This window comes from Hyla sarda, chromosome 1 (assembly GCF_029499605.1).
Source record: "Hyla sarda isolate aHylSar1 chromosome 1, aHylSar1.hap1, whole genome shotgun sequence".
NCBI classification, from domain to species: domain Eukaryota; kingdom Metazoa; phylum Chordata; class Amphibia; order Anura; family Hylidae; genus Hyla; species Hyla sarda.
The window spans coordinates 539,557,770-539,583,894 of record NC_079189.1 but is presented as its reverse complement, the minus strand read 5'-3'; the positions used below and the strand labels follow the sequence as shown (position 1 = coordinate 539,583,894).

The 26,125-nt window shown below is 44.0% G+C and overlaps 1 protein-coding gene across 7 annotated transcripts in view; it reads left to right on the top strand.

Moving 5' to 3' along the window:
• The window catches only part of ELOVL7 (ELOVL fatty acid elongase 7), a 95,574-nt gene that overhangs the window by 46,943 nt on the left and 22,506 nt on the right, over positions 1-26,125 (top strand). For 6 of the 7 annotated variants that reach the window (XM_056541089.1, XM_056541073.1, XM_056541107.1 and 3 more), the window contains one exon: positions 24,067-24,143. In XM_056541089.1, coding sequence (XP_056397064.1) covers positions 24,080-24,143 — 64 coding nt within the window. In that variant the 5' untranslated portion in view covers positions 24,067-24,079. Of the gene's footprint in view, positions 1-7,199; positions 7,276-24,066; positions 24,144-26,125 lie in introns of those variants that run through there. The other variant, XM_056541067.1, reaches the window with a different exon arrangement.

The following is a 26,125-nucleotide window of genomic DNA, read 5'->3' as shown; positions in this document are numbered from 1 at the left end:
GCGCAGAGAGCCTCGTTATTCCATGATAACTCGGAAGCTAGAGTACGAAATTGGATGGCGTACTCGCCCACTGAAGAATTACCCTGGACCAGGTTCAACAGGGCAGTCTCGGCAGAAGAAGCTCGGGCTGGCTCCTCGAAGACACTCCGGAGTTCAGCGAAGAAGGCCTGGACTGTGGCTGTGGCAGGATCATTGCGGTCCCAGAGCGGTGTGGCCCAAGACAAGGCCTTTCCTGAAAGAAGGCTTACTACGAACGCCACCTTAGACCGTTCTGAAGGAAACAAGTCCGACAACATCTCCATATGCAGGGAACACTGAGACAAAAATCCACGGCAGAGTTTAGAGTCCCCATCAAATTTGTCCGGCAGGGACAAACGGAGGTTAGGAGCGGCCACTCGCTGCGGAGGAGGTGCAGGAGCTGGCGGAGGAGATGGTTGCTGCTGTAGCAGAGGCAGAAGTTGCTGTAACATGGCGGTCAACTGCGACAGCTGCTGTCCTTGTTGGGCAATCTGCTGCGATTGCTGAGCGACCACCGTGGGAAGATCAGCGAGACTTGGCAGCGGCACCTCAGCGGGATCCATGGCCGGATCTACTGTCACGATTCGGCTTCCAGGTAGTGGATCCTCTGTGTCAGCGAGGGATTGGCGTGGACCGTGCTAGTGGACCGGTTCTAAGAGGCTACTGGTTTTCACCAGAGCCCGCCGCAAAGCGGGATGGTCTTGCTGCGGCAGTAGCAACCAGGTCGTATCCACTAGCAACGGCTCTACCTCGCTGACTGCTGAGAAGGCGTGGGACAGAAGGACTAGGCAGAGGCAAGGTCAGACGTAGCAGAAGGTCGGGGGCAGGCGGCAAGGTTCGTAGTCAGGATGGGTAGCAGAAGTTCAGGTACACAGGCTTTGGACACACTAAACGCTTTCACTGGCACAAGGCAACAAGATCCGGCAAGGGAGTGCAAGGGAGGAGATCAGATATAGCCAGGGAGCAGGTGGAAGCCAATTAAGCTAATTGGGCCAGGCACCAATCATTGGTGCACTGGCCCTTTAAGTCTCAGAGAGCTGGCGCGCGCGCGCCCTAGAGAGCGGAGCCGCGCGCGCCAGCACATGACAGCAGGGGACCGGGACGGGTAAGTGACCTGGGATGCGATTCGCGAGCGGGCGCGTCCCGCTGTGCGAATCGCATCCCCAACGGCCATGACGGTGCAGCGCTCCCAGTCAGCGGGACTGACCGGGGCGCTGCAGGGAGAAAGACGCCGTGAGCGCTCCGGGGAGGAGCGGGGACCCGGAGCGCTAGGCGTAACATTCATCAGGCCCTTTGTTTTGCATTGTTTTGTTTTTTTAAATAAACGCACCTTAATTTAAATAAACACACCTTTATTAAAAAAAAAAAAAACTTTAAAGACCCTTACCTTCAAGTTGCATGAAGCAAACGTTCTGCAAGTGTTCAACAATCTAGTATCTGTGACATAAGAAATTGTATCCCCTAGTGGCAGGTAAGAATTATTAGAGATAGAAATGGGTATGCTTAGGTGGCATTGTACTGGCAATTGTGTAAGCGAAGCTAATCTGTTGTCATTTTATGTGACCTGTGATTAATCTTCTATTCTAAAGGGAACAATAGTCTACGTTACATACAGTGTAAGGCTGGGTTCACAATAGTGTAATACATAATTACATTGTTACATAGTGTGTAAGGTAGAAAAAAGACAGTTCATTAAGTTTTACCTAAAACCCTACGGATTATGACCTCAAGTCTCTGGGTGACCACAGGTCATCAGACCCAAACAGACAGTTGTCACTTCAGACCCACAGTCAGGCAGGAACTTTCAGCTTTAATGCAAAAATTCTTCTGTATCACACTAGTATGAACCCAACCTAAGGGCGCATGCCATGTGTATGGTCTTGTATGGTGTACCGTGGAGTCCATATATATGCAGGCATTTTATATACACTGTCATATGGTGCCTCCATAAGGTACCACATTCCCCCTAGAAGCAATACTTGTAGTATAGAATACCTCCATACAGTTTGTGACTAGGCATGCTACATTGTCATACTTCATTCAGACACCGCTCATTGTGCAAATTGTCGGCAAACACATGCCTCAGATGTACACACATATTTGCACACTTCTGCCTTTGACTACTATTGTAACACAACAGTATACATTTTTTAAACAAACAACAAAAAACGTGGTCTCAAATGGCTGGAGGTGCTCTACCCCAAATGCGGTTGTGCATTTATACTGGGGGAGCAGATCCTGCCCTTGTAGTCCGTTGCTAGGGGTGATCCCCAGCATAAAAATGCATACAATGGATGATGCCTGCAGCGGACTACAAGTGCCACAATAGAATCCTACACCAGATAGACGGTGTGGATGTGTAACAATTAGAATAATACAATACAGGAATATGGGTGCACTACTGTGGTTGATGTATACAATGACATTGGCGATCCCTCAACACGGATGTTAAAATTGAGACATCCGCCAGTATATCCTTATATGAAGGACACACCAGAGCCCGCACACCAACGCCAAGGTTTCTCAAAATGGCACGGGACCTAACGCTAATCCTACCTGTGCGTGATAAGTAAAACAGGGCCAGTGGGCAATTACGGCAGCATTCGGTCGACTCACAGCCTCCTCCCAGGTACCCTCCAGCGTGACTGAGCACACATACAATGGGAGGAGGGAGGCAAGCTGCAAGCCCCACCTGAGTTGGCTAATATGGGTGCATGGCCTCACAGGTGCCACCCTAATGCTGCCTGGAAGATATTCAAGGCGCATTAATTATGGAGTTTACACACCTCCAAGTATAAAATTTAAACAAACAACAAAAAATGTGGTCTCAAATGGCTGGAGGTGCTCAACCCAAAATGCAGTTGTGCATTTATACTGGGGGAGCAGATCCTGCCCATGTAGTCCGTTGCTAAGGGCAACCCCAGCACCAAAATGCATACAATGGAGGATGACTGCAGCGGACTACAAGTGCCACAATAGAATCCTACACCAGATAGAAGGTGTGGATGTGTTACAATTAGAATAATACAATACAGGAATATGGGTGCACTACTGTGGCACATGTAAATTTTTTGCAGACCCGTAGCATACCGTTATTTTGCTGTAATGAAGAACAGTCTATTACAGTTTTCAATGTACGGCAGTCCAGCCCAACTTATCAAAAATACCCTCCATATTTTAAATCGTCATGGTGACACTATCCTCTAGCAATCTGTTTTTATTGTGCCTACCAAAGCATTTAGGATTCTACATTGGCGTAGCGACCGGGGTGCGGGCCGCACCAGGTGACACTAGTCCGATGGGGTAACACCATGATGCACAGCACCCCCTACCCTCGGTCCTCAGCTGCCCGGCGGCTGCACATCCCATTTGGCCGGTATGTTCCTCAGCATCCCCCCAAATCCCTGAAAAAACACCATAGCCTCAACCAGGGGCGGATCCAGAGTTTAGTCTTGGGAGGGACACTATCAGGCTATGTTCACACGGGGGAATGTCCGCACAGAAAATCTCTGTAGAGACAGTCCCCTGGAAGCGGAGGGCCCGCTTGGAAATGCGCCATCTCGGTGCTGAGTCCACAGAAAGAATGGGCATGTCTATTCTTTCTGCGGACAACGGAATTTGAATTTCTGCGATGGGAACAGTTCAGCAGATTCCCATTGATATCAATGAGGAATTCTGCACAGTAATTCCATCGTGTGAACATAGCCTCATAGTATTTTGTGTTTTGGCGGACAGAAAATCAGGTGTTGGGGTGAGTGTGGATATATTTAAACATTTAGGATGTGTTCCCAACTACTGCTTACGCAGCATATTTCATGCTGCACAAAACTGTCTGCATATTCTCCAATGATCATACACACAGGGCTAGCCAGTGGCAGCCCGGTAATTTAAGTTAAAGATTGGAGGTAGAGCCGGGTGCCAGCGTGACTGTGACGCGCAGCGCCACCTCCATACCTCGCTGAACACACAGGGCTGCAGCTGGCACATACATACAACACATCTATCATACGCACATCTTTCATACATACACACATCATACATACATACACACACACAATACATGCACACACCTCTATCATACATGCACACCTCTATCATAAATGCACACATCTATCATGCGCACATCTATCATACATACACACATAATACATACACACAAATCTATCATACACACACATCTGTCATACACACACATCTGTCATAAAGACAATACATACACACATCTATCTCAAACAAACACACATCATACATACACTACATACACACATCTATCATACACACACACACACACACACACACACATCATGCACACACATATATAATACAATACCCCCCGCCCCCCACACCCCTCTGTCTCCTCACCTCCAGGAGATCAGGTTGGCTGAGGCTGCTCTGCTTCAGTGCACGGGGCTGTAGAAATGTTGGGGTGCTTGGAGCAGACGTGTGTGCCTGCGCGGGGCATGTCTGCTTCCAGCAGCGATCGCAGCATCCCCCAAACCCCCCTCACCACCACCACCAGGCATGCACTCTTGGCAGTGCCCGGGGGCCTGACCTGTTGTACTGCTGCTGCAGCAGATAGGAAAGTGGCGGGGATGGGGGGGGGGGGGTGACTATTGCCCCCTTGCCCCCCCCCCCCCTGGATCCGCCACTGCCCTTAACATGCTGTGATTTTTGGAAAACTAACCCCCAAGCCTATAAACACAACCACAAAGGGGAGGAAAAAAAACACCATGTGGTTCTGGCATTTCACATTTCCCTGTTGACTCCCAGCCATCATCTGACCCCCCTCAAAAAAAGAGCAATACATTAAGTATGGCATTTTGGGGGGCCTCTTTTTTTCACAGAAATGCCAAGTGAAATCTCAGTCTTAGGGTAGGGTCACACATACTGCATACGCATCTTGTTTCCTGCTTCAAAAAAACGTCTGGGCACATTTTGCTATGAACAGACACACAGGGCTTCTCTGCCGCAGCCCTGTGTGTGCAGTAAAATTTAACAGTCACAGTCACTCTGAGCCTGCCTCCAAACCTTACTGCGCACACAGGGCTGCGACAGGGAAGCCCCGTGTTTGTGCTCATAGCAAAATGCGCAGCGTATCTCTTGCTGACCTGGTGGATTTTTCCCAGCATGAAATACGCTATGTATTGACACCACCCTAAGGGTAATGTGAACGGAATCTCGACTCGCAGAATTCTGCGAGTGGAGATTCCATCTGGAAGCCGCCGCGGAAATACTTAGGCGGTAGGACCGCACGGCACTTTGCCGTGGCCATTGACAGCTATGCAGGGCCCGCAGACTTTCGCACAAAGAATTAACATATTCATTCTTTGCGCGTATCAATTTCATAGGCGGAACTGTCCGCAGTGTGAATGGGTCTTCCCAGTGTGAATAATGTTAGGAGTTCATACCACGGAATTCCGACACGCATTTCAGTGCAAATTATTCAGTGTGAATATACCCTATTTTTGTGTAGAACGGACCCTGAATGGGTAGACTTTGAAGTCCCGTAGTTTTAATGGAGTCTGAACACAGCACCACGCTGATGTGAACTCGGCCTAAGGGTACGATCCCCAGCACGTATTAGGGTACGTTCACGCTGGTGAAGGCCCCACTCTATGCTGGCTTTATATGTGCCTGCTGGTAGCGGCAATACGCCGCTAAGAGCAGACACAGTGCAGCGATGTGTGCGGCTTACTCGCACATGGCGGCCGCTCTCCCTGCTCTGAGCTAGGCAGTGAGCTCCCGCGATATGCAAGTATACTGCGACTCGCACATCGCAGTGTGTCTGCTGGTAGCGGTGTATTGCTGCTACGAGCAGGCACATATGAAGCCAGCATAGAGCGGGCCTTCACCAACAGATTTGTAGCGTAAAATACGCTGTAAATCCGCGTGTGTGAACGTACCCTAACGCTGCGGATCCGCCGCTGAAGGACTGCTGTATGCTGCCTTTACAGGTGCCTGCTCGGAACGGGAATACACTACTACAAGCAGCCACACTGAAGCGATGTGCGATGTCGCTGCGCATGCGCGGTGTACTCGCACACATCGCGGCTGCTCCCCCAGCTCTATGAGCTAGGCCGAGAGCTGCCGCGATGTGCGAGTATACTGCGCATGCGCATGGCAACTCGCACATTGTACTGTGTCTGCTTGTAGCGGTGTATTGCGGCTCCGAGCAGGCACCTGTAAAGGCAGCATTTCAGTGTAATACGGTTCTTCAGTGTAATACACGCCGGGGATCCACTTGTGTGAACGTACCCTTACACCGAGATGGTTGCAGTCGTCTACCTTTCTGCTAGAGATGAGCGAACTTACAGTAAATTTGATTCGTCACAAACTTCTCGGCTCGGCAGTTGATGACTTATCCTGCGTAAATTAGTTCAGCCTTCAGGTGCTCTGGTGGGCTAGAAAAGGTGGATACATTCCTAGGAAAGAGTCTCCTAGGACTGTATCCACCTTTTCCAGCCCACCGGAGCACCTGAAAGCAGGATAAGTCATCAACTGCCGAGCCGAGAAGTTTGTGACGAATCGAATTTACTGTAAGTTCGCTCATCTCTACTTTCTGCTGCACAGTACTTCCATAGAGAACCTCTATAGGTAGAAAAGCTTCATAATAGACCACCTGATGGAACTTATTTTTTAATTGTCAAACGAAGGGGACAAATAAAACTTCTAGATCAGTGGCCTCCAAACGGTGGACCTCCAGATATTGCAAAACTACAACTCCCGGCATGCCCGGACAGCCAACGGCTGTCCGGGCATGCTGGGAGTTGTAGTTTTGCAACATCTGAAGGTCCACAGTTTGGAGGGCACTGTTGTGTATTAAACCAGAGGTACAGCGAGGCCTCATAGGTGCTGTATTATGGCTCCCATAACTGGATACCTGTATGGCCTAAGTGAGTGGAGCATTATCTTACACAACAAAAACTTGCAGCTAACAAGACAGGACCTTTATAGTCACGTTTTTTTCCACTACGCCTCTTTATACAAATATGAGCGTAAGTTCTTAACCCTTTGTGCCATTTGATTTGCTCGCATTCCTGCAGAAAAGAATGAATCTAAGTAACCGCCTTGAAGCTGCCTGTCAGCTTCCCTGGCATCCCAGTGTCTTGGTGTAACAGCCACTCCCTGTAGTCCTATGTAATGTGAGCGAGGGGGCTGTCTCCTGTGACTCATTGCTCCATCCTGTGTGCAGCACTTCAGGTCTGTTCTCTCTCCTCCTTGTCCTTACTGTGGGACAGGTGCTGCTAGTCCTGGGAGGTAAGAAAATCTATCTGCCTGCAATCCTGCTTGTATCTGCTGCCTTTACGCCTCTTTATAATAAACGATATGTTTTACCCTCTAAGTGAGCGACTGCAGCTTTAAGTGTATTAGTCTGCTTTCAGCTATCCACCTAAGTAGGTTATAACATGGAAACTTTATAAGGTTTCTATAGTTGTTTCTCCAGGTATCATTGCATCTGTGGACTGTTTTTCCTTCATTGGCTAAAATTTAACATGTGTGCTTCATTAAAGTCATAATATGTATTTTATGTTTATACCTTTTATGTAAATATAGTTTAGAATGTGCTTCATATACTATCACGCTGTTAAGTATGTACAGAGTCATTTTCTTGTCTTTTTCTCAGCATTTGGAGATATAAAAAATAAATAAATAAATGTGTAAAAATATTGTCTGGGTTAGGCTATGTTCACACTAGAGATTAGCGAACTTACAGTAAATTCGATTCGTCACGAACTTCTCAGCTCAGCGGTTGCTGACTTTTCCTGCATAAATTAGTTCAGCTTTCCGGTGCTCCGGTGGGCTGGAAAAGGTGGATACATTCCTAGGAAAGAGTCTCCTAGGACTGTATCCTCCTTTTCCAGCCCACGGGAGCACCTGAAAGCTGAACTAATTTATGCAGGAAAAGTCTTCAACTGCCGAGCCGAGAAGATTGTGACGAATCGAATTTACTGTAAGTTCGCTCATCTCTAGTTCACACGGCTGAAATTCTGCTATTCCACGCAAAGGCAGTTTTGCGGAATTTGTTCTGCCGAAATTTAAATACCATTGCGTCTTATGGGTTTCTGCCATGGGATTCTGCAAAATGCAAACACATGTTCTATGTTTTTTTTGCGGAATCTGGAAGCCCAAAATTCCCAAAATTTTTGTTGCGCCCCAAATTTTTTTTTGGTTGCAGCCATATTGGATTTTTTTTTTTGCGCCAAAATGGCCAATTTTTGCCTCAAATTTTAAATCCCAGAAAATTCTGGTGGAAACATCTCATACAATATTCCATGGTTACTAGTGCCCAGACAAGCTATAACTGTATAAATAAAACATTTCTGAGCTTAAGGGTACGTTCACACGGGTGGGTTACCTGTGGAATTTCCGTAGCGTATTTACTGCAGAAAATCCGCTGTGGATTTTGCTACCATTGACTTCAATGGGTCAGCAGAAAATCCGCAATAGAGGCATATTTTCATTTGAAGTCAATGGTAGCAAAATCCGCTGCGGATTTTCCTCAGCAAATACACTGCGTAAATTCAGCAGGTAATCCGCCCATGTGAATGTACCCTTAATGTGAGTGCAGGTGCAGTGACCAAGAAAAAAAAATGTTGATCTATATTTTTTATAAAATTTTTCAATAATTTCTTTTTTTAATAATTAAAAAACACCTTTTTCTAAAAAAAATTAAAAAAAACAATCAAAACTATCAAAAAGCTGGAGTGAAATTTTTGATGTAAACTGGACTCTCATCCCTTTGAAAATATCATGTAAAGCAGACAATATACTTGGACACACCCACTTTTACAAAATTGAATGACTACGTCCATTCTTTCCGCAGGCTCCACACAGAATACAAAGTCGTCTATGAGGCGGCGCATTCCCGTGCGGTCCTAGTGCGGGCATATTATGCTGGCGCCCGCAGTCTGCGGAATGTCCGCACACAGATTTTCCGTGAGGACATTCCGATGTGTGAACACAGCCTTATAGTTTTCATTCCTTCTTAAAGGAGTAGCCAGTGGTGACCCAGTGGCGAACAACTTATCCCCTATCCTAAGGATAGGGGATAAGTTTGAGATTGCGTGGGGTCCGACCGCTGGGGCCCCCTGCAATCTCCTGTACGGAGCCCCGACAGCCCGCGGGAAGGGGGCGTGTCGACTTCCGCACGAAGCTGCGGCCGACACGCCCCCTCAATACAACTCTATGGCAGAGCCGAAGCGATGCCTTCGGCAATCTCCGGCTCTGCCATAGAGATGTATTGAGGGGGCGTGTCGGCCGCCGCTTCGTGCGGAGGTCGACACCCGCTATCTGGCCGGAGAGCCTGGCCCCCGTACAGAGAGATCGCAGGGGGCCCCAGTGGTCGGACCCCCCGCGATCTCAAACTTATCCACTATCCTTAGGATAGGGGACAACGTTTTCACCACTGGACTACCCCTTTAATCTACTGCAGTGACAATTTAAAAAAACAAAGAGAAAATATTTACCTAAATAAACACCGTGTGACAGCAGCTATACACAGTTCCTTCTCATATGACTGCAGCAATTTGCAATTTTAACTATTAAGCTGTAGCCCAAAGCATTAGATTGAGATGCTGGACTGCAGCTGTCACTCAGCAGTTAAAAAGGTACTCCGGTGGCAAACTTTATCTTTTTTTAATCAACTGGTGCCAGAAAGTTAAACAGATTTGTAAATTACTGCTATTTAAAAATCTAAATCCTTCCAGTACTTATCGCCTGCTGAATGCTACAGAGGAAATTATTTTCTTTTGAGATTTTTCTGTCTCGACCCCGAGTGCTCTCTGCTGACACATCTGTCCATTTTAGGAACTGTCCAGAGCAGCATATGTTTGCTATGGGGATTTTCTCCTACTCTGGACAGTTCCTCACAGGAGAAAATCAGCAGAGAGCACTGCGGTTGTGACAGAAGAGAAAATAATTTCCTCTGTATTATACAGCCACTAATAAGTACTGGAAGGATTAATATTTTTTAATAGAAGTCATTTACAAATCTGTTTAACTTTCTGGCATCAGTTGATAAAAAAAAAAAAGAAAAAAAAGTTTTCCACCGGAGTACCCCTTTAACCCCTTAACAACAATGGACGTAAATATACGTAATGTAAACGTGGTACTTAACGCACCATGACATACATTTACTCGCCGCCATGTTGCGAGCATCGGTGCGGTGCTTGTGTCATGCGCGGCAAGTCCCTGCTGCTATCAGCGATCGCGTGGATGTCCGCCATTAACCCCTCAGATGCTGTGATCAATACAGATCACGGCATCTGCGGCAGTGCGGTACTTTGAATGGATGATCGGATCACCCGCGGCACTGCCGCGGGGATTTGATCATCCAGCATGGCGGCCGGAGGTCCCCTCACCTGGCTCCGGCCATCTCCCGGGGTCTTCTGCTCTGGTCTGAGATCGAGCAGATCAGAGCAGAAGATGACCGATAACACTGATCAGTGCTATGTCCTGTGCATAGCACTGAACAGTATTAGCAATCAAATGATTGCTATAGATAGTCCCCAATGGGGACATAAAGTGTAAAAAAAAATGTAAAAAATAAAAAATAAATAAAAAATCCCCTCCCCGAATAAAAAAAGAAAAACGTCAGTTTTTCCCATTTTACCCTCCAAAAAAGCGTAAAAAGAATAATACACATATTTGGTATCGCCGCATGCGTAAAAGTCTGAAATATTAAAATTTATCGTTAATTATCCCGTACGGTGAACGGCGTAAACGTTTATTTTTTTTTTTTTTTAAAGTACAAAATAGCTGCTTTTTTTTGTCACATTTTATTCCAAAAAAATGTAATAACATTTTTTATACAAAGTAAAACCTAAGCAAATAATGTAATAATAAAAACTACAGATCATGGTGCAAAAAATGAGCGGAAAAATGAGAAAGTTATAAGTGGTCAAAGTAGGGCAATTTCAAACATAATCATTTTGTTAAAATGGTTTGGGATTTTTTTTTTTTTAAGCGGTACAATTATAGAAAATCATATAACATGGGTATCATTTTAATCGTATTGTCCCACAGAATAAAGAAAACATGTCATTTTTACCGGAAAGTCTACAGCGTGAAAACAAAACCTTCCAAAATTTGCTAAATTGCGGTTTTCTTTTCAATTTTCCCACATAAATTATATTTGTTTGGTTGCGCCGTACATTTTATAGTAAAATAAGTGATGTAATTACAAAGTACAATTGGTGACGCAAAAAACAAGCCATCATATGGGTCTGTGGATGGAAATATAAGAGAGTAATGATTTTTAGAAGGCGAGGAGGAAAAAACGAAAATGCAAAAATAAAATTGATCTGGTCCTTAAGGCCAAAATGGGCCTGGTACTTAAATGGGCACTGTCACCAACTTTATTTTTTGATATGTTGTAGTACTTATGTACTACAACATATCTCTAATATACTTTTATTATTTTTTTTATTAAAATTGTTTAATTTACATTTGAAAATCGGCCACTAGGGGTCTCCCTCCTAGTGGCCGGCTGCAGCCTGGCGTGACGTCACGCCTGAAAAAGGACCGATGCGGCTGGGCATCGGTCCTTTTTCATTCAGCCTGTGCTTGCTCCCTGCCTGTCAATCAGACAGGCAGGGAGCGAGCGCATTGGCTCCCCGGCCACTGGCTGGGAGGCCACTCCTCCCGCACATCGCCGCCGCTGTCCCTGCACGCCCGCTGCCGGACTCTGCAGTTAGTGTAATGGGGGGTGGGGGGCGGGGGTTGTGATGGAGGGAACGGGGTATGGCGCGGGGGGGGGGAGGGAGATGGAGGGGACGGGCTAGCGCCGCATGTAACAAATAGTTTATCTACACAGGGTGCCTCCAGCTGTTTCATTACTACAACTCCCATCATCCCCTGACAGCCAACAGACAAAAAGCATTTTTAATATAGTAAAAATAAAAATTAAAAGCAGGGAGGTGGTTAGGGATAGATTGGCAATAGGCAGGGACAGAAGAAGAAAAATAGGATGGTGGGAGCTACTCTTTAAGGGGTTAAAATCCATCAGTAGTGCTACAAAAAATTGCACTTGTAGCCCCAGCCTTATTGAGACAATAGAGGGAGGGAAAATTGCAGCTCTTTGGTCTGTAGGGCTGTCAGCTCTCCGCTGTTATGGATTTTTCCAGAAGTGGGCTCTTGTTAAGAATTTGATGTTTGATACTGGGGCTTCATAGTGAAATAATGCATGTGAACTTGTAGCAGTTTGTTGGCCATGATTGTACATATTTTGGGGAGTTTCTTCTATTTTACTTCTGAGATAATAAAACAAAAAAAAATTTGGAATGTCTTGCAAATTCATACAATATCCCATTACATGATTGTTCTTGGTCACCATATGGAAAAATTAAGGTAGATTCCACATGGAGATTTTTCCTCGCTTATTCCATATTGCATCACACTACCATGTACAATTTCAGGGACTCTGTTTACACTTGGGGGTGTGGGTGTTTTTTTATTTTTTTTGTCTGAAGTCTCATGCAAGTCAATGGGACATCCAGTAATTTGGTTACTTACTGTCAGGCTGCAGAGATTGCCCGGGACTTTTGGGGTAGAGTCACACGTGCCGTATTTGCTGCTGCGTATTTTGCTACCCATTGACTTCAAAGGGTAGGAAAATACACAGCTGCAAAATACTGCATGTGTGATTTTACCCTAAGGGTACATTCCCACACGGCGTATTTGCTGCGTATTTGCTGCTGCGTATTTTATTTTCTCTGTTGAAGTCAATGGGTAGGAAAATACGCAGCAAAATACGCCGTGTGGGAACGTACCCTAAGGGTACGTTCACACGGGCGGATTTATTTGCGGGTTTCCCGCTGTGTATTTGAAAGGGGGCGGGCTCTTTGCGGTTGTCCACAGCAGATTTTCCGCTGCGTAATTTCCGCTGTGGAAAATTGGCCTCAAGCCCCATTGAAGTCAGTAGGGTCTGCAGCGGATTTTCCGCAGCAGAAATTACGCAGTGGAAAATCTGTTGCGGACAGTCGAGAAGATCCTGTCCCCTTTCAAATACACAGCGGGAAACCCGCAAATAAATCCGCCCATGTGTACGTACCCTTAAACAGTGTTTCCCAACCAGTGTGCCTCTAGGTGTTGCGAAACTACAACTCCCAGCATGCCTGGATAGCCAAAGGCTGTCCAGGCATGCTGAGAGTTGTAATATTGCAACATCTGGAGACACCCTGGTTGAGAAACACTGCCCTAGGAAAGGAAGAAAGGCCACTTTTTTTTTTTTTTTTTGTAAACTTTCATGTCTCTTAATGAGTTCACCATTCAAAATAAAAATAAAAAAAAAGCAACAAAATCCAAATAACTTGCTGGTTCTACAGGTGTATCCAGTTTCTGGCCAGGGATGAGCATTCCATTAATTCTCCCCTCCCATATGACTGAGGGTATTTCCCTTATCCAGGCTTCATCCAGAGTGTAGAGAAGATAATATATTATTATTGTGAGATATACGTATGGGCTCGGCGCCATTGTGGCATCTGGTTCACTGCTCAGTATAAATTTATAGCCTAGAGACAAGAACCGATCTGCTTTATTAAAATATTAATGGCTCTGCGAGGACGGGATGGACTTTTTCCTACCAACAAGTTTGAATTTTAAATGAAGTCTTCTCCTATTTGAATACGCTTTTTCTTTTTTCTTTATATTTGCTTACCTGGACAAAAAATACCAGTACCTGTCAGTCTAGTATTCTGCTGATGCCAAAGGCAGATACAAGTGCATAAAAGGGTATTCCATTTTATTTTTATTTTTTATATCAACTGGCTCCAGAAAGTTAAACAGATTTGTAAATTACTTCTATAAAAAAAATCTTAATCCTTCCAGTAGTAATCAGCTGCTGAAGTTGAGTTGTTCTTCTGTCTGACAACAGTGCTCTCTGCTGACACCTCTGTCTGTCTCAGGAACTGTCCAGAGCAGGAGAGGTTTTCTATGGGGATTTGCTCCTACTTTGGACAGTTGCTGAGACAGACAGATGTCAGCAGAGAGCACTGTGGTCAGACAGAAAAGAACAACTCAACTTCAGCAGCTGATCAATAATGGAAGGATTAAGATTTTTTTTAATAGAATTAATTTACAAATCTGTTTAACTTTCTGGAGCCAGTTGATATATAAAAAACAAAACAAAAAAAAAAAACTGTACCCGCCAGTATGTGGCTCAGTATTTTGCATCATTATTTGTAAGCCAAAGCCAGGAAATCTATATGGGAAAGATTTGTACCTCCTGCATGTTTTGGATCCACTCCTGGTTTGGGCATAACACTTTCTGACTAGTATACAGTAATCCTGGTGCTGAATACTTTCATGTGTATATATCGTGAACGACAAGTCTGCTTAGGTAGAATGAGTTGTATCTAGGAAATGCCGTCCTCCTGAGACAATTTCCAGCTTTTGAACAGTTTTTTCCACTGTAGCTCCATTCTGTGATGTCATTTACTATCTGTAACCTCTCAGGTGACAACAGGATTGTGGATCATGGTATAAACTTGAGATAAACTATACACTATAAATAGAGTACTCGAGCTAAATTAACTTATCCTCTATCTGACCGCTGGGGCCCCCCGCGATCACCGGGACAGGTCCCCAGCGCTCTCAGTGAGGAGCATGTTTCGTCTACAAGTAGATGGCACCGGCACCATTCATTTCTATGGGAGTGTCGATGATGCCCGAGAGTTGTATTCGGGTCTTTATGGCGCTCCCAAAGGACTGAATGGAGCATGTGCCAGCTGCAACACGTGCTCCTCACTAAGTGCCAGGTCCTGCCATGTTGATCAGCTGTACACAGGATGGGGGATTGCTTCTTTCATTTTGCAGAGGCCTTGTTAGAAATGAAAGAAGCGAGCTGATTGGTTGCTATGAGCAACTTTTCCTCTGGACAGGTTTTGATACATCTCCCCCAATATGCATACCATATAAGTGATTACAGTTACATAAAGGGACTCGCAAATATGTCTTGTCTGATTGGCAGCGTCCTCTTTCCTTTTCTTCTCCGCCCGGATCAGACCGCCATGTTGATCTCATCTGCAGGACAAACATATTAGACTTAGCATTTTTCCCTCCCCTACACAATCTTCCCATTTATAGGCCCACAAACTGTAATAATGCCCTCCTTGGTGCCCTGCACAGTAAAAGGGCAGGTAGGTAGGTATCCAGGTAAATGGGTAGGTAGATCAGGAAGTCAGATATGTAGGAAGGTGACTAGGTACTTAGGCAGCCATATAATGAAGGCCAGGCAGGTAGTTAGGCATCCAGGTATAAAGTTAGGTAGCCAGGTAGTTAGTGAAGTATGACACACGCACACAGGCACACAGACACAGACACACACACAGTTTGTCCTCATATTAGCTAGGCAGGAACATAGTAGATAGTCCCTCGCATTAGGCGCAGGCAGCAGAGGTCCCTCGCATTAGGCGCAGGCAGCGGGCAGGAGTGGACCTCCACTGTCGGCTATTAACTATTTAGATGCAGCTGTTTAAGTTGACTGTGGCATCAAAATAGCCGTAACAAGTGTCATAGGTGGTGCAGTGATCCAGATCTGCATTGTGATCACAGGAAGCATATTGGTTGTCACGGTAGCCCGAGGCCTTTGATAGGCCTATATAGCTGCCATGGACAGGCTCTATTAAAAGAGGGCAGACCTCGTGGATCAATTTAACATGTATGTCCTGCATACAAAAACAAATATATAGCTATATTATAGATTTATTGATCCTAGCTGGTAAATGGCATAAACTGGAAAAAAAAAACTAATGCCAAAACTGTGTTTTGTTTTTTGTCATTTTCCAGAAAAAAATTGAATAAAAAGCTGTCAAAGTCTGATTTAAGCCAAATTAGTACCAAATTTTATTTTATTTTTTTAAATGTAAAGATCACAACACATGCTGATTTTACACAGATTTTTCTGAGGACTTACAATGAAATCTACACCCAGATTTTTCCATCAATTTTTCTCAAAGGTTAACAGGCTAAGCCCTAAACAAAGCTTATTTTCCCTCCAACACGGTATCTGTATAGTTGTAAATGGTCCATATGGGTGGAAATAGTATATTATCAATATTTGTAGAAATGTTTGGTCATTTAGCCTGCTCTTTCCGTTACGTAGGAAAACATTGTGAGAAGAGGGAACGATAACAGGACCAGTCCATTTTGGAGCAGTCATTACTGTAGAATATATCCTATAGCCCTCATTCATTAATATTTCTCTAATGTGCACCTGTCGAAACTGAGACAAAAAGCAAAACTGGCATGCTTGCTGGAAATGGTGTCTGATCATTCCTAGCCTTTTTTTTTTTTTTTTTCTCCAGTAGCTGTAACGGTATGTTCACATGGCAGAATGTATGTGCGGAATTCCACATGAATATTCTGCAGCAGCAGACTCCCATTGATTTCAGTGAGGTTTTATTGCACTGTTCACACAACAGAATTTCAGAATTCAGATGTCCGCAGAAAAAATAGACTCCTCTATTTTTTCTGCAGATAAGTCAAGGTAATGCATTTCCGTCTATAAGAAAGGTCCTGGCAGGTTAGTCAAATGTGCGGAATATCTGCACTTTTTTTTTTTCCATGGGGCACATTCCCACATTTTCCAACCGCGTGAACATGGCCTAAGAATCCTCCGTCTTCTGAACAGGCATCTCCTGATCATGCCACCATTTTTATTATTTTTATTTAATTTAATAGAAAAAATTGTTGGCCTAATGGATTAAAAATAATTGTTAGGTGCAGCCCTAAAATATATGATCGCCGGAGTCTAATTGTTTGGATCTCCACGGATCACAAGGACATATGCGTGCTCGACTGCCACTCCATTTACTGTCTATAGAGTCTGCTCCCTTTTAAGGCTATGTTCATGCGGAATTAGGCATGGACATTCTGCAGCAGCAGATCCCCATTGATTTCAATGAGGTTCTGTTGCACTGTTCACACAGAAGAATTTCCGCACCAGATGTTTCAGGTGGGGAAATTCTTATTTCGACGTTTCCAGAAAGAATAGACTGGCCTATTCTTTCTGCGGATTCCGCAAGGAAATGCATTGCCGTCTATGAGACGGCGCATTTCCGTGCGGTCCTAAAGCTGGCATGTTTCGTTATGGACATACCAACGTGTGAACATAGACTTACTGCCACGTCCATGGTTTTATTCTTTGCACATTAGTAAGATGCAGCTTATTCCGTGTATTTATGGCCTGGATTGCTCCATTGCTATGTCCTCAGGTTAACTTTAAAAAGAACATATCTCCTTTGGTGTGTATACAGGACGCTTGCACTTGGGGTGTTGGCCTTGTTACCACATACAACATAAAGTGGATAATGTGATGGTTACTAAGGAGTGATGTCGGGCCACAATGTCATGATTCCAGGTGTATGAGTCAGTGCATGTTCTGTATGGAGGGAGAAACAGTCATCTGAATTTTTCCAAAGATATTGTGATATTACAAAATTCTGATGTGATTTATATACATGGCGTCACGTTGTTGTTATCTAGAGGTCCGTCTCCATTCTGTAGGAGTACACACTGGAATTCCATCTTGGTTACGTATTAATGACAGCAATGTATAGCATGTGATGTAGATTACACATGCATTTAGCTGACCAGGAGATGTAATTCTTGGTAAGGCCATGTTCACACATTGTAAAATGTGCGGAATGTCTGCATGGAAAACATGTGTCCACATTTGAATAATGATGCGGGTGCCAGGACCAAAAGCAAATGCGGCAAAGAATTTCCGAGTCAAATCCGCAGAAGGAATGTCTATTCTTTCCACGGACACCGGAAAACGAGATTCTGGCGGCAGATGTTTCACCGGATGAACAGTGCAGCAGAATCCTATTGAAATCAATGGGACTCTGCTGCAGGGGAATGTCCGTGCGGAATATTTAGACGGAAGTCCACACGAACGTTCCGCCGAGTGAACATACCCTTATGCTGCATCCTTGGAGTCTTAAAACACCCAAAATGCAAAAAAATTTGATTATCAGAAATGCCCATTTACTGTATCGAAGACAGTGTTTCCAAACCAGAGTGCCTCCAGCTGTTGCAAAACTACAACTCCCAGCATGCCCGGACAGCCGTTGGCTGTCCGGGCATGCTGGAAGTTGTAGTTTTGCAACAGCTGGAAGCACCCTGGTTGGGAAAACCTGATCTAAGGGTACGTCAACATTGGGAGTTCTGCAGATTTTCCATATTTACGCATGGTGTATTATAGTACCGACTATATGGATTAAATCTGAAGAAATCTCATCCACAGGGTGTGGAGTTTTGCAGAATGGAGACATGCTGATTTTACACAGAATTGACACAGAAAGGACTTGCACTGAGATCTACACCAAGATTTTTCCATCCTTTTTCCTGAAGGTTAACAGGTCCCCCCCACCCCCCCCAACAGCATGGTATCCGAATAGTTGGAAATGGTCCATATAGCTGGAAATAGTACATTTTGAATATTTGTAGAAATGTTGGGTCAGTTAGTCTGCTCTTTCCGTTGCGAACAATAACAGGGCCACTTCATTTTGGAGCAGGCATTGCTGTACAATATATCTCATAGCCCTCATTCATTAATATTTCTTCATTTTGGTGTCTGATCATGCCTCGTCCTTACCCTTTTTCTTTTTCCTTTCCTTCTGTAACTGTTCACATGGCAGAATATATGTATGGAATTCCTCATTGATTTCAATGGGATTCTGCTGCACTGTTAACATGGCAGAATTTCTGACCCAGAAATATCAGATTCCGGGGTCTTGTCTATTCTTTCTGGAGATACCGCAAGGAAATGCATTGCTGTCTATGAAACGGCACTTTTCTGAGCGATCCTAATGCCTGCCGGTAAGTAAAATGAGCGGAATGTCCGCACTTGTTTTCCGCGTGGACTACCACACATTTTCCAACCGTTTGAACATAGCCTAAGAATCCTCCCTCTCCGAAACAAGCATTTGCTGTCCTTCTGAACTCTGTCGGCATTCTCAGGCAGAGATGACGTTTGCCCTCACTGCTTGGGAACTTCCTGTACTTTAATTTCCTGATTGACAACAGCAGAGCCTCAGAAGCACACTCAAACTTCCTTCCTACAGCCACCTCCTTTGTTTATATTGACAGTAGCTACACAGAGATGAGAGCCACACCGACATCTACTGCTCTACTACTCATACATGCACCCCTCTCCTCTACAAATACACAGCTTTGCTGGTCACACATACACAGCTTAACTGCACACACACACAGCTCTGCCAAACAGAGCTCTACTACTTGCACATACACAGCTCCATTATGCACGCTGACACAGCTCCGCTACTCATGCATACACAGTTTTGCTACTCATCCTTAGGCTAAGTTTCCACTAGTTTTTTTTTTTCAGGCAGTTTTTGGAATACTGCCACTACAGTTTTGAGCTGAAGGCAGAAATGTAATGCAAAAGGAATAGGACATATAAAGGAAGGACTTATACTTCTCCTTACTTATGGATCCACTTTTGACTTTGGCTAAGTGGAAACTTAGCCTTACACAACTCTGCCACTTACACAGCTCAACTACACACAGGCACAGCTCAACTACACACAGGCACAGCTCTGGTACACAAACATCACTGCTACTTACACGTACATGTCCCAGCTACTTACACTTACACACCCCTGCTACTCGCACAGCTCCACTACTCCCCTTTACACAGCTCTGCCACTCACACATACAGAGCTCAGCCACACACACAGCTCAGCCACACACACAGCTCAACTACTCGCACATACCCAGGTCAGCCACACACATGTAACATAATATTATTGTAGAAATAGTGTAATGGTAGCTGTACATAAAGAGAAGTCACCTTGGAGTTCCTTTAGCCTTTATAATAATGCTTACTCATCCGTTACATTAGCTTATATCTTATTCACACATGTACATAGTTACTACCAGTGTTACTTTCACTGAAAAGCATTTGCAAACCACAAGTGCCTTTCGTTGTTTATGTAGGATAGGAGACTGAAGATGTCCATACAACCCGATCCTGCTCGACTGGACCAACCAGTTCTCCCCACATGTGCAGCATTGTTAATCTGCGTTATTCTCCTGCCACACACCTCCTATCTGATCACATTTCTTCAGACTGTATTACTTACAATACAGAAAACTGATAGAAAAAACCAAAACCAGTTAAGATCTAATCACAGGTTATGATAGGGATAAGATGTGGGGGTCTGCGGGAAGAAAATTGCCATTTTAATAGGGGTTTAGCAAACTACTTTAGCCTCAGGGAGTGACATACAGGCCCCTGTGTATAAAGAGGCCTGGAGTATCAAAGAAGACCCTCACGGTACAATAAATGGCACTGGGCAGGTTAGGGGCCTGTTACAGATTTTGCATTTGGGCGGTAGCTTCAGTTTATTCCTCTACACCCATGTTTCTCAATCAAGGTGCCTCCTGCTGTTCCAAAACTACAACCCCCAGTATGCCCGGACAGCCGTTGGCTGTCCGGGCATGCTGGGAGTTGTAGTTTTGCAACAGCTGGAGGCACCCTGGTTGGGAAACACTACTCTACACATGAGTCACCTTGTTTTGCGACCTCATTCACTGACCTTTTTTAGGGTATATGTAAAAACATTGTCGTACGTAATTCGTGTTTGTATTCAGAGACAAACTTCAGTGATGCATAAAGATCTCCTGTTGAAGAATTGTTCAAAATACTTGATGTGTGGCCCATTTCTGTACCCTGGGGGTTCTGAAGGTCCGACCCCCTAAGGATCATGCTGTGGTGTCCCGGTACCGTATTGCATACCGTACCTAGTGTGGTGGTCCCCAAAGTCAGAGTAACTACGCTCAGGTAGGGTCCCTCAGGTGGGACATTCCCTAGTCGCTTCTTCTCAACTCTAATTCTATACTGTTGATACCTGTGTATATATAAGGTAATAATGTATATTTAATATAATGTATAGTACTTACCTTGTTTAGTGTCGCAGGACCTTCGGTCATGTGACCATGTTAATATCCTCTATGGTATGTTGGATGTTTTTGGGTCACGTGTTACCCATAATCCTTTGTAATGGTGATTGACACAAGTATAGACCAATTAGCACTAGTCCAGCCCCTGCCCAAATAAGGGAGCTGTAGCCAATTATCGCTCTCTTGGGTTGCCTCTCTCGTGGATGCCGGACTAGAAGGACGGATCTGTGCAACTTGCAAAGACACGCTAGGCCTGAAAACCTACCGGCCTCAGCGGAGCTAAAACCGTGAGTTCTAAACTACTCCCCGCTAAAGCTAGCGTGACTACTGGACCGCAACTAATCCCCTAAATCCAGTGGAACTACGCATATTATCCTAAAGACTCTAAACTGCTAAAGTCCCAACCTTTGTCAATCTCCAAAAGAAAGCTTACATGTATAGCAACTGTTTCGGTTATGAAGCTTGCATAAAATCTTCAGTAAAAGTTACAACTGTTTAAGCAAACTCTTGAGGACATTCCATTATTATCTACCTCCCTATCGCTCTTGGGAAGGGTGGCGGTAGGACAAGCATTACTGAGGAGCCCTAACCCTGGCGTCACAAATAGCAAGGGTTAGCAAGCACCCTTTAGTCACCAAACAGCTACACTCCCCCAGGCTATCACAATGCAATGATGGCATATGCTAAATAATAGGCCATCAATGTGTTTTCCTAGAAAGCTCCTAATGCTCTTTATTTGAATGCTTGGAATGTTGATGTGTTAGTGTGAAACAATGTAACACAACTGTGTTAGTTTCATCTCACTTGTAAGTTTGTGTTTAGTAAGCATGTATAACTGCAGTATACCGGAGGGTGGTGAGGCGGAGGAATGCAGTGGAATGTAAACTATGTACTTGTGGGAAGATTCTAATATAAAGTATGCTAAAAACATGTCAAATTTGCTGCAGGTTATATACGTGGTGGTCACATTTTTGATGTAGACAGGTCAGTCGTCTTTTACTCACGCAGGCCACTGCAGCGAAGAACAATATGGGACTGTACAAATGTTACCATGACTCTAAATTACTTTTAGTTTGGTATACTTGTAAACTGTAGTTGTCATTACAAAAAACTTTTGACATGTCGAAAGTTTATATCAGGAGGGGTCTGTGTTCAGACCACAACCAATTATTAACCCCTTAAGGACCAAACCCATTTTAACCTCAAGAACCAGGCCAATTTTACTTTTTGCTTTTTAGTTTTTTTTCGCCTTCTAATATCCATAACTCTTTCTATTTTCATCTACAGACCCCTATAAGGGCTTGTTTTTTGCATGACCAATTGTACTTTGTAATTATACCTCTTATTTTACCATAAAATGTACGGCGAACCCCAAAAATTATTTTTTTAGGGAGGAAATTTTAATGAAAACCACAATTTTGCACATTTTGGAAAGTTTTGTTTTCACATTGTACACTTTACGGTAAAAATGACATGTGTTCTTTATTCTGTGGGTCAATATGATTAAAATGATACCCATGGCTAGATACTTTTATATTTTTGTACTGCTTAAAAAAAAATCTAAAACTTTTTGTACAAAATCAGTAATTTAAAATGACCCTATTTTGACCACCTATAACTTTTTCATTTTTCCATATATAGGGCGGTATGAGGGCTCATTTTTTGAAATGCCATCTGTACTTTTTTATTGATACCACATTTGCAGGTATAAATCTTTTTGTTCATTTTTTTATTACATATTTTTGGAATAAAATGTGACAAAAAGCAGCATTTCTTTATTTTTATAAATTTTTTACGTTTACGCCGTACGGGATCATTAACATCATATTTTGATATGTTTATAAAAAGAAAATTTCACGCTTTTTGGGGGTAAAATGGGAAAAACTGACAATTTTCATTTTTATTCGGGGAGGGGATTTTTCACTTTATTTTTATTTTATTTTTTTACTTTTTTTTTTTTACACTTTTTATGTCCCCATAGGGGACTATCTATAGCAATCATTTGATTGCTAATGCTGTTCAGTGCTATGCATAGAGCATAGCACTAATCAGTATTATCGGTCATCTTCTGCTCTGGTCTGCTCAATCTCGGACCAGAGCAGGAGACACCGGGAGACGGAGGCAGGTGAGGGGACCTCCGTCCACCATTACAGATGATCGGATCGCCACGGCAGCGCTGAGGGCGATCCGATCATCTATTTTAACATGCACATTGCCGCAGATGCCGTGATCTGTACTGATCACGGGATCTGAGGGGTTAATGGCAGACAACAGCGCGATCTCGGATGTCTGCCGTTACTGGCGGGTCCCCGGCTGCTGATAGCAGCCGGAACCTGCCGTGTATGACGTGAGCACCGCTCCGATGCTCGCGGTCATACACAGGTCGTGAATGTACGTCCTGGTGCGCAAAGTACCTCCAAACCAGGACGTACATTTACGCCTCTGGTCGTTGAGGGGTTAAAGAGTACCTGTCACCAAGTGAAACTTTTAATATAGTGTTCCTTGTGTAATAAGGAGACACTTTCCCATTCACTTGCTTTTAAAATGATCAACATAAATATGTCTAAAATGTAATAGAAAAAACGGCCACTAGGTTGCTCTGTTCTGTTCCCTGCCACAATTAATATAGTGAGTTCGGTCACCTCCTGGCCTGGCAGGAGACCAAACTCAAGAAGTGCTTCTCTGCACTGAGCTTGATTGACAGCTGCACAGAGCCTCACTGAAAGATACACAGACTGAAAGCTGCTGCACAGAGCTTGAGGTTTTCTATTCATTACAGCACTGCAACCATGTGAGGGCAGAAGTGGTCCCCCAGCAGGTTTCAGTAATGTCATGCCTGCTGGGAGATTGCATTTTAAAGCTCTGAAATTTGTTTTAAGGGTGGGAGGGGTGTTAGGAGTAGTTAAGGAACATAGCCTGAGTTAGTTTAGAAAAGATTATGTGGTGACAGTTACTTTTTAAAACAAGCTGGGAGAGAAGCATAGAATTTTCTTGCCAGCATAGCAGAGTGTGCAAAGCTCTGGTGGACGTGGACATACCATGGCTGGGTGAAATAAACTGTCTATTCACCATCTTTTATCTGTATTTGCTAATCTAGTGTATCATTTGTTCATTTTACAGAACACAAGTGAACATGGCCTTCAAGGACTTAACATCAAGAGCAGTGCTGCTTTATGACGAGTGGATTAAAGATGCTGGTGAGTGGCTATAAATTGCATATACGTGTTCCCCTTGCTGATATATGTTGACTGTCGAGAATGACTTTATGGTGGGGTTTATCTGTTCTAAGTTAATACTTAAAGCGATGGAACAGGAAAGTAAGATTATATGACTTTTCAGGTACATAGGTCTGTGAAGAAAAGCCTGCCAATGCTAACATCTGCTCCGTATAATAACTGGCTCCGTATAATAACTAACATGGCTCCGTATAATAACTGACTCAGGTTTCCATTGCTGTGCACAAAAATAATCAACCTTCCTCGATATTTCTCCTGATAAACATAGAAATATGCCACAGTACAGAAAATAGACCACTCCTAAAGACGGTGAGGGTCTATTCACATGGCAGAATTTCCGCTTGCGGAATTCCACCTCAAATTAAAGCCCATAGACTTCTATTGGATTCCGCACTCCCATTCACACTTCTGAATTTCCGCTTGTGGAATTCCACAAACGGAATTTCAGACATGTGAATGGGAGTGCAGAATTCCATAGAATTCTATGGGATTAAATTTGAATAGACCCTTATAAATCAACTAGGATAGTTGATGCCAAGCCCTTTTTCCTAGTGGATTCCTTCATTGACTAGGTAGAAGATGCCTATTATGACTGGCCATATATATGATCAGATGGTTAAAAGTACAGATTTAGATTATTTAATGCCAATTGTCTCAGCTTATGAGATGATCTGAACAAGTGTTACATATTCCACTGCCTTGTTGAAGTTTTTGGGGAAAATCACTCATGCCAAATAACAGAAGTGCAACTCATCAATGGAGACCAGGTCAAAAATCAAAGGGGTATTTATGTCAAATTTTTTTTTCTTGGTGTTAATTTTTTTTTGTGAAAAGCCCATTTAGTGCAAACATATGAGCCCCCCTTTTGTGACACTCATTCCAGTTTTCAGAAAAGATAGTTGGGCTTAGAATGAGGACTGCAGATTCCCACTGCCGGACACATTTACTATCATTTGTGTAAAATAAACAATCGTGAGAATTATAGTAAAAAAAAAATTCTACTCCAGCCCCTAGCTTGTATTAATAATTTTGGGGCATTTTAGGATTAAAAGGTATTGCCTATCTCTATCCAGGGGATAACTGGCTGATCAGTAGGTGTCTGATTGCCAGAATGGAGAGCTCATATAACCTGGGGGAATAAAGCAGCACCTTGCATGCTTCACCACTGTTCAGTTCATTCCCTATGAGACTCTCAAAAACTGGCAAGTGCTGAACTTGGCTATGATCATATGTCACGAACAATGAATGGAGCTGTGAGCGAGCATGTGCACTGCACCCCTTTCACTCGAAGGACAATTGACCTCCGTTCTTGTGGTCGATGATCCAATAATCACTAAGTTATCCCCTATACTGTGGATCTTTAGCATAAGACCTGCATGTAGAGTGTCTCTCTTCTCTGACATGAGGACCTATAAATTTGGTAGAGGGTGTTGGAAGGGCAGATGGCATAAACCTTTAGTGTCCGTGACTCCAGGGCATGATTATCCTCTAGACCACCCGAGGTATGGCCGCTGGTTCCTGGGCCAGGCATGGGGCAAATAATCACTCCGATGCAATGTTACGGAACAACGACACTTATCTGAGGCAGACAGATGTTAGTCTTTACAGTTCAGTTTAGGCCCAAGGAGATTACCAGTGAATTTCAGGAGGCTTGTTGTCTCACTGGGATTTGTAGTGGACTTAGACTCGATTATGCAACCCACACTGACTTTAGACTTGACTATGCTGACTAGACTTCTCCCCTGTATTTATACTTACCAGGCTTTGACTTTCACCTGTAGGGGGTTCTACGGATAGTGGCTGTGTGGTTAGGTCTTCACTTGACTGTAACTCAGCCAACTCTGAACTGAACTGACTCCTCCCAGCTATATATGGGAGCAATTTGGAGGGTCCCATAGGTCACCAACAAGTCACATGGTCACTTACACCTTCCCTGGTTACAT